Source organism: Zosterops lateralis (genome assembly GCF_965231275.1).
Source record: "Zosterops lateralis genome assembly, chromosome: 19".
NCBI lineage: Eukaryota > Metazoa > Chordata > Aves > Passeriformes > Zosteropidae > Zosterops > Zosterops lateralis.
Window position 1 is genome coordinate 4,752,396 of NC_139779.1, and position 9,682 is coordinate 4,762,077.

General features: G+C 43.4%; 1 protein-coding gene across 1 annotated transcript in view; it reads right to left on the minus strand.

Annotated features, from left to right (window-relative positions):
- Positions 1-1,571: 1,571 nt before the first annotated feature.
- Positions 1,572-9,682, minus strand: part of SLC13A2 (solute carrier family 13 member 2) — a 12,704-nt gene continuing 4,593 nt past the window's right edge. Inside the window, exons 4-12 of the mRNA XM_083875145.1 lie at positions 9,114-9,334; positions 8,043-8,217; positions 7,706-7,828; positions 6,536-6,757; positions 6,334-6,431; positions 5,683-5,804; positions 4,357-4,518; positions 3,375-3,512; positions 1,572-2,679 (exon numbers count right to left, since the gene is read on the minus strand). Coding sequence (XP_083731271.1) covers positions 2,548-2,679; positions 3,375-3,512; positions 4,357-4,518; positions 5,683-5,804; positions 6,334-6,431; positions 6,536-6,757; positions 7,706-7,828; positions 8,043-8,217; positions 9,114-9,334 — 1,393 coding nt within the window. The 3' untranslated portion in view covers positions 1,572-2,547. The remainder of the gene's footprint in view (positions 2,680-3,374; positions 3,513-4,356; positions 4,519-5,682; positions 5,805-6,333; positions 6,432-6,535; positions 6,758-7,705; positions 7,829-8,042; positions 8,218-9,113; positions 9,335-9,682) is intronic.

A 9,682-nucleotide genomic window follows, 5' to 3' on the forward strand; every position in this document is an offset into this window, starting at 1 on the left:
AACTGGGCATGAAATTCTCACTTCTCCTTCTGTCCTGGTGTTGGTTTCTCTTCTCTTCTCTTCTCTTCTCTTCTCTTCTCTTCTCTTCTCTTCTCTTCTCTTCTCTTCTCTTCTCTTCTCTTCTCTTCTCTTCTCTTCTCTTCTCTTCTCTTCTCTTCTCTTCTCTTCTCTTCTCTTCTCTTCTCTTCTCTTCTCTTCTCTTCTCTTCTCTTCTCTTCCCTTCCCTTCCCTTCCCTTCCCTTCCCTTCCCTTCCCTTCCCTTCCCTTCCCTTCCCTTCCCTTCCCTTCCCTTCCCTTCCCTTCCCTTCCCTTCCCTCCCACAGATTTTCACCCTTATTTATTTCTATAATTTGGACATTTCTTACACCCTCTGAGTAACTCCCACTGCAGATAAACCTGCACTCACCCATGTTAATGAACGTGGAACACCCAGCATTAATGCATTGGCCCCATGACACTCTGGGCTACTTGATGTCTCCCTCCTTTCTTCTTGAGATTGGCATAAAGATTGCACCTGTGCTCCTGCAGGTACTTTATGCACACCACAGCCTCTGAATAATGTAGACTAATAGAAAAGACTTCAAAGAACCATAACACAGTTTTAAAAGGGCTGGCAGGAGAGGCCCACGGGAAATGTTATAAGAATTCCACCTTTCCTGCTTAGCTAAGCAGTAATTTAGGAGGACATGTAAAGTCTGCCAGAGTATTTCAAAGAAAACAAAAAGCAAACAAAAGCAGAGCACACTGCCCTGGTGCTGGAGACAAAGGGAGGGAGAAGGGAGAGGCTCCCAGCAAAGCATCTGCTCCACTTTGTCATTTTTAAGTCCTCAGACAGAGGGTGAGCAGGGCAATGAAAATATTTGGAGAGATTTGGGTGTTATTTGATAGAGGTAAAGGCAAAGGGAAAGGAGAGTGGTGGAGCAGTGACCTGAACAAGTCATTATGTGATTGAAATCTGTTACCCAGGAGCTCATTAGCAACAGAATAAATGCCTTTCCTTCTGGAGCTGTGGATATTCTGCTGGATCTCTATCTCACTTCAAATTAAAACTCTGCCAAAGCCACAGGAGGATTAACAGCAGGCTGCTCTTTCCAAGACAGTGATTTCCACAGCCAGTGGAACCATCAGTGCTGAGGAATCAATGACCAGCAGACACCAGAATTAGCTGAATATTTGGAACTGGGAAAAAAAACTGCTCCAAGCCAGTGAATTCAGATATTTTATGAATCAAAATTACACTGCATGCCATCATTGTCTCATAATAATCAGAGTAGAGGAAGAAAAAAGAAAGATTTTGAGGAGAACATACAATTTTAGAGTGAAATTCCCTCATTTTCACTCTCATGGAGCCAGGATGGAGATCCCACCAGAGTGGGATTTCAGAAACGCACTTTGTGCAAAATTCAAGCAGGCAACAACAGAACAAAGGTTTCAGAGTAAACTTCAGGGGCACACGTTGAGCAACTGCTCTGTCCAAACCCCACCTCATTTATGGCACCAAGAGATTGTTTTGGCAAAGTGCCTTTGGATATTTTTCAGTGTGGTCATTAGGAATTTATCTGCTACTGAAAGTCAGCTCCAGCAGAATTAGGCATTAGATATGTAACAGGATTACATAACAGGCTTTTGAAAAAGAAAATCTTGGGCTGGACATTCCAAGAAAATTTGACTCAGTAATAATAACAATGACATAATTGCTACTTTAAAGATAAGAGAAAATCAACGATGCTGGTTCATCTGATTATTTAAAGATATGATAAGTGTCTTTATTGTAAGTATCATGGACAAGCAGTTGATACCTCAAAGACAGAAGCAGTGATTTATAATTAAAAAAAAAAAACAACTCCAGAACACAGGGGTACATTAAAAAAAAAATCTTTAATTCAATCAAATATATTTCAGGACACAGGGATTCTCTCCTTTTCAAGGAAATGTCTTATTATGAACTTGCAGGTTGTAATATGACATAAATAACACCGGGGCAGAATGTCCTGGGAGAAAAATAAACTTTTACACTCCTAACAAGGGGACTGCAAATAAATATATTTCAAAACAGGACGGGCTGACAGTGATTCTTCTGTGACCAGACAACACACAGCTCTCTGTCAGTGCCCACAGAATATATAACAATCATGTACACCTCAAACATTTACACATATACAGGTGGAGAGCTGTGACAGCACAGAGCTGTGCACCAAATCAGGAACTCAGAGTCTCTCTCCTTCCTTTTCCGTATTCACACCTCTCTCTTTTTTATTATTTTTTCTTTCTTGCTGCAAATTTCAGACTTAACTGGAAAAGCAGTGGGGGGAAGCACCCCTGCAGAGGCAGAAAATCTAAAGGTGGGAGGGCTGGAAAGTCACCTCATCCTCCTGCTGGGGTGGCAAAACTCAGTAGAAACTGAGCAATTTTACTGCTGTTATCAACGGGAGGGTTTTGCTTGTCCTTTTCCCCAGAAGAGGCTTTTCTCTAAGGCACAGCCTCTGTGGGTGATGGTCCTGCTCTCCCTGCAGCTCTGACAGGAACAGTCGTGGTTGTCTCTCCTCCTTACGGGCAGTTCCCTGTCTTGTTTGCCCACGAGGGGTAAGTTTGCAGTTGGAACAAGGATGAAGCCCAGGTGTTGATGGCCAGAGTTACGGTCAGAACTCCCAGAATGTTGAGTACAAACCCAGCTTTGGCCTGGAATTATGAAAGAGAAGTGTTGTTAGAAGACCTGAGCATTTTTTTTCCTTGATGGTTTGCATGGTTTGATTTTCTCTTTTTTCACACCTCCACCAAATTATATTTAAGTTGGTTTTGTTCACAAATATAATTTGTATAAAGGGAAAGGTTTCCATTAGATAAGACTCCTAAAACTAGAAGTCCCAAAATCCTTTTAACCCACTTCTCCTCTGACCTGGTATTTCTCTCTAATGTTACTTCGGGCTTCTTCTTGGATCAAATATAATTTAAGGAAGTTATCAAGGGATGTGGCACTGCTGTTCTTACATCTTTAGTGATTTCTTGAGGCACTAGGGCATCCAGTGAGATGTGCCAGGCAGAAGGAGTGCCCAGGTGACAGAGCTCTTGGACACCCTCATTCTCTATATTTGCATTTTTCAAGCAGTTAGACATTGACAGCTCTCATTATAAAATCTTCAAGAGGCCCTGGCTGTTCTTTAAGAGCTCATTAGCACCTTTATAAGATTCTCAGAGTGTATTAGACACAGTGTGACCCTCTATTAATGCACAAACATCGTGACATAAGCCGGGCACACTGGCTTTCCTAACGCTCCCCCAAGAAGAACCAGCATTAGGAAAAGGAAAGATCAAACCTAGGGGTGAAAATTCTGGAAAGAGTGTTGTTTGGGTTTTTTTTTTTTTTTTTTCCTTACCATATCAATAACCTTGAGCTGCCCATAGGAGAAGACAATGGCATTGGGAGGAGTTGCCACGGGCAGCATGAAGGCCAGGGACGCAGCCAGTGTGCAGGGCAGCATCACATAGAGAGGGTTGATGCAAATTGCTTCAGCCTGGACACAAAAAAAAAGAGCAGAGATGATGGTTTGGATACCCAGAAATGCACAGAAATTCTTCTGGAAGAAATCTGACTGTATTTGTCTGTGTCAGAAGCCTCACTCTTCCCCAAACACTGCAGCCACTCATATTTTGGTGCTGCTTTGGACACTTCCAGCATCTTTATGCAGCAAATGTAAGAATTGATTTTGTGGTCAGGGCTTTGTGTTGCTGCTGTATAAATGGAGAAATAATGTTTATATTCAGCTCTAAACCCTGGCTAAGAACAAAGATTCTCAGGGGAGGCAAGTGAAGCTCTGAAGGCGAGAGCTTTGGTTTAGGGGTTGGCTGGAGTCTGTGCCCAATGCAAAAAGGTTCTGGAGGAGCTCATTCCAGTTCCCATCTGGAACCAGCTTTTCAGTTTGCAGGACACTGTTTACCCCAGGGACAGGAACCTCCTGTGGAAATGCAGAAGTCTGAATTAGGTCATGTCTAATTCACCTTCAGACACTTCTGGAAGGTCAGTGGTGGGGGTGAAATACAGGCAGGAAATGCTGCTGCTGGTGCTGCCTCCGTGCAGAACAAATTGGAAAAAAAAAAAACCAAGTACAGCTGGCAGTGACCTCATGGTCAGGCCAGAAGGCAAAGTCTTCATTTGCCAATGAATTTAATCCCTTTGCTTTTCACCAGCAATGATTTTAGAAAGGTTGAACTAAGCACGGTGTGTGTTCTCATACGTGCACACAGATTTTTGTTTTGTACCCCTGATGGGATACAGGAACCAGTGTCAGTCAGTTAGTTTTGACAACTAAGGAGCTGAAAACTGTCCTCAAAAGAGTATTTTGAAATGCTGGGGCTCACCATGGAAGACAGGATGGGGAGGAAGAGGGTGGTGGTGGCCACGTTGCTGGTGCACTCGGTGAAGGTGGCGATGAGGAGGCAGAGCAGGAAGGCAATGGCTGGGGCAGGGATGGTCTCCAGGGGGGTCAGTTGGTTGCCCAACCATGTAGACAGACCTGACTCCTGCAACACAGCAAAGAGGGAGGCCAGGTTGGAGGGGGAAGAGCCACATCACTGTCCTCTTGCAGTTCTCATGCCTGTCCAGCCCTCCCTTCTCAGAGAGTTCTTGTGCAAAGTGCTGTCTGCAGAAAAACACAGAAAGGGCTCACAGACAGGATTGTTCAGTAGATTAAACAAAAACCTCCATTATTTCCCATCCAAAGAATTGGAAAAATCCTGCATTTATAGTGCATTATTGACAGCAAATAATTATTTCTCTGTTCAGATCATTACTTGTGTGTGATCAATATTTGAGGCACTTTTTTTTAATGTAAGCAAAGGTATTTGAATTAATTTCCTAAAATATTTATATATATATATATATCTCTTCTCAGATGCTGTAGTGGTTTAATGTAATTTCATCACATTGCTTGAGATCTTGATAACTGTCTTAAGCTTTTCACACCCTTCATCCTTGTCAGTCCCTGGGAAGTAGCAGCATCCTCCTTCTCATTCTGGGCTTTCTGCAGCAGCTTTTAAGTATTTGGTGATTTATTCTAGGATAAATTAAAGTGATTTCTTAAATATTTCCACTTCCAAACATGTGCTTTTTCATTTTGATGTTTGGATTCTAAACTAGTATTTCGAGGCACTTGAAGCCTTTTAGAATTTCTTTATTGTCTGTAGATTTAATAAATGGATTTTCTGTTCCATCACTTAAATCATTACTGGAAAATAACATGTAGCACTGAACTCTTTCCTGCAGATGTTTTTCACCTGCTCCTGAAGGAGAAACTTCATCAAGCTCTAGCATTTCTCTTCCAACAGTTTAATTTAAATCCTATTTCCATAAATCCTCGGTTTGAAATACTTTGGAGACCCCTCCTGGGTGAATCATTTCCCCATGCTGGCTGCATCAATTTTTTATTTAAAAGAACCTTTAAAGTGTCGAGGCAGTTTTTTAATCAGCCACTTTTCTGGAAACACAGTTCCCTGTGCTGCCCTGATTGGCAAATCCCATGGAACAGGGGTTTGTCCTGATCCCAGGACTCCAAGGGTCAGCAGCTGGGGAAAGGAGCATTTGATGCTCCCAGTGTGCCCTCTTGTGTCCTGGGACAGCACCAAGAGCAGGATGGAAAAAAAAACAAACCAAAAACAAACCACCCAGGAAGAGCTGGGGAATGTTACCTCACTGCCCTTGGCCAAGGCAAAGCCACCTCCCAGCAGGAAGAGGATGTTCCATGGCATCTTGTCCTGAACGACTTTCCATTCCAGGAGGGGTGGAGGTGCCCGGAACCTCCTCCTGCCCTCTGGAACCCAAAAAAGAGATTTTGTGAAGCCACTCTCCAAAAGAAAGCAGAACTTCTTGGTGGGAGGTGAGTTTGGGCTGGAGTCAGGAATCCCTTCTGTCAGCAAACTCTGGAATTATCGCCTGAAGCAAACGCTGGGAGCGCCAGCAACAGAAGGTTTTAAAACTTGACTTGCAAAAGCTCTAATGAATGATCTTGTAGCTGCTCCAAGAAGCACAGTAGGAGGCAGGGGAGGGTGAGTTAAAGGTGTGGCAACAGCTCTGTGTGTTTCTGTTAAGCCCTGTGCTCCCTCCTGAAGATTCCAGCTCGGAATCCTTTACAAATGTGTATTAACAGGGGCAGGAACACCGCTGGGATAACAGTTTCCTAATCAGTTAAATGATGAGAAACAGAGAATTTTATAGGCACACAGCTGGAAGAGCAGCTTGAGGTGTTATTTAATATCTGAAATTTCCTTTGTACACCTAAAAGGTGGGAATTTCCCACATTCCTATTCAGACAACTGATTTTTGGTGCTTCACTGACTCACCTGTTTGCTCCTCATCTGTGTCCTGGCTGGAGAAGCCAGAAGGGAGGATGAAGAGCAGAATTGAAATGAAGAGGGCGACAGTAGCATCGGTGACATAGCTGCAATAGAGCAGTCGGGTATTGAGTCAGCTGTGTTCTCACCTGGATAAAACCCAGCCTATTTCACTTTTACTCAGAGTGAGGAGGAGGAGAAGTGGCACTACCTTGTATCATTTTTGTTGAACAGAACTGTTGCCCAGCCTGGGATGAAGCCAGGTTCTCTTGTAAACCACAGCAACACCAGGAGAATGAAGAGGATCAAAACTTGTATCTCTGCAAATTTCATCTTGCCCAGTTTCTTGCTCTCCTCCTTGATGATTTCATAGGCCTGTTTCTCCTTAGCCTTGGCAGCAGGATCAGCACCACAACCAAAATTCTTCTTAAAACTGGAAGAAAACGGATGAGAAATGTCAGAGAAGTTTGCCAGGCATCCTGAGAGTTAAGAATCTAAAATTTATACTCAATCATAATGTCCTTATATGTATTTATATATGGATATTGAAATTGAATATATTATGATTATCAACCACAGTGAGTAGGAGCTGCATGTCCTGACAAGATTATCAGAAAAAAAGCTTCCTGCCCCTAAAAGCTCATTATTTAAATATAAATGAGTAAGATATCTGGGCACATGAGGAAAAAAAATTACAGAATCACAAATATGGAAGAGACCCTAAATCCCATTTCATTCCACCTTCCTGCCATGGGCAGGGGCACCTTCCACTAGACCAGGACAATGTTAATGTGATTGACAAGGCTGTTTGATCACTAGGATGTAAAGAGTTGCCAAGCTTTTTAAAACGACAGAAAATGGGAATTTTAAAGGAGGGATTTGAAGGTGAAAACATCATTTCAGGTGTCATAGCACTCTTTCCCTGGAAAATAAGGGAAGTTGGGATAATACAAACATGATAAGCTGAGTATTAAACAGCAATGCAGGCTGGTTGTGTGATCTGCACCAGAACTAGCACAGAATTAATCTTCTAGGTTTGGAGCAACCCTGGTCACAAAGGCATTTATTTACCAGCTCTCTGCAGAAATCAATTTCCTGCTTTGGAGCACAGCAATCTCCTAGGACACGACAGCAATGCTGCAGAACAGGTCATGTACACTTAGAGCTCCCTGTTTTCATCTCCAGAGTCCATTCAGCTGGGCTTTGATCAGATCCCTCAAAGAAAAACTTGCAGAGTTTTAACAGGCACCGAGTGTGCTGTTCTGGTCTCTGTTGTGTGTCAGGGCTTTGCCAGCTGCTGAGTGATTTTTCTCATCCATAAAAAGTGTGTTAAACAAGTCCTTGATCAGAGCTGGATTGCAGGGGGCTCAGGGGTACTCACTTGAAGCCCAAGTAGAGGATCTGCAGCCAAATCCAGGACAAAATCAGCAGCACCAGCATGGTGGGGAAGGCAAAGGAGAACCAGGAGGCAAAGTTGATGATGCCACCATTGGTTGGGTAGAGGCTGGAAAATGCAGGTGGCTGTTAGCATCCAAAATTCCACATTCTCTTCTGTCCTTCATTAACGAGTCAGGAAAGGGGAAGGTTCTGTGTGTGGGGCCCATTAAGGAAGAGAAGCTCAATTCCCAGGAAAGGGACCAAACTGACATTTCCCTTCTCTGTGCTGCCTGGCTGTAGCACAATGCTGCAGTTTGGTGGGTGTGTAACCCCAGACTTACTCATTAACTTGTCCTTGCAGCACCAGATTTGGTGTTGTCCCAGTCAGGGTGGCGATCCCTCCAATGCTGGCTGAGTAACAGATACAGAGGGACATTCCCTTGGAGAGATTCGAGTGTTTCTTCTCAATTTCATCTCTCACTGTCTCTTCATCAACTGCCACGACATGAGAATTACCTAGATCCCAAGGAACAAAAGAGATGCAGCAGCTGTATTGGACAGGAAAAGGCCTTGAGCCTGTGTAATTTAATATTTCAAGGCTAGAACACAATGGATTCAAAACTGAGGGAACCAAAGTGCCTCATTTTAAGGCTGGCATTGTTAATTTTTTTGATCTTCTGCCCATTTTCACTGGTTGTCTTGACACAGAGCAGTTTCTCAGAGGCGAGTTTGAAATGTGGGATAAAGTTTGAACCTGCTGCTTGTGACACTTCCTTGTGAATGAGGGCAATGTCTGAACTGCATGTGGAGGGGAGTGAGGCAAGAATTCAGAGAATTATAAAGAGTTAGAGGAGCTGGGCTAGAAGGAACTTTTTCTGCACCAGCACCTCTCTGCTGGCATGGAGATTTCAGTTCAGAAACACTGGAATCACCTCAAAAATGGGGAGAGGGCAAGACAGCTGGTAAAGAGATATTGTTGCTTGATTGTGTACCTTTGGATTAGAGAATTCATTTTAATCCCTAACCTTCCAGCTGGAAATAGGCCAGAATTTTCTCCTTGGGAATTCCTATTATATGATAAGTTACACAGTAGATAATAATTGAACTGACATAAATATACAAGGAAATAAGAAGCCTTGATGTAAAGGCTTCCCCTAGTGGAGAGTTTGTATTTTCTGTCGGTTTTTTGAGTAGTTGTAACCTCTTTGTGTTTTTGATTTAACTTCAGCCAACTCAGCAGCTCATTGTGGTTTTATCTGGTTCATGGAAGGGCCTCATCAGTGCTGTGTGGTGCAGTCAGGATGCTTTGGGGACACTTTTCTTTTAGGATTTACTTGAAATTGATGTGACAGAAGAAAGCACCAGGTCACCCTCCATCCCCCTGCAGAGAAAACCACCCACAGCCCATTCACCTGTTTCCTCTGGTTCTTTGATGCTGTCGGGTGACTTTTCCTCCAGCTCAAAGGCTTGGTTGGTGTGTTCAGACTCCTGGGCAGCGGTGCCAGACTCGAGCTCTGACTTGTGCAGCTGCTCCATCACGGCCTGTGCAATGGGGAGCATCATGGCAGCCGTGGCTGTGTTGCTGATCCACATGGACAGGAAGGCTGTCACCGCCATGAAACCCATCAGGAGGCTGGAAGGAGGAGGTTTGGAAAAGCTGGATCAGAACTCAGCCCTGCCATGCTCTATTTTTTTGTTACAAAGAGCCAGTTACTAATGCTGGGTTTGGGAAAATGGTTTACTTTGTGAGTGACAGAGTTAAGATTAAACACCAACTTCTCTTTTTCAACCAATTTTTTGACATTCTTATGGCTAAGAAAGTGGAAGCTGATAGCTTGGAGCAAGCAGTTTATCCAGTCAAGTCCTGCTTATCCCACATCCTTCAGAGGAAGACATTTCTCAATAACACCTTAATGCATTATAATCTATTTTGAAGAGGAATTGCAAACTGAATTGGATCCCAAATGGCAATCAGTTTAAG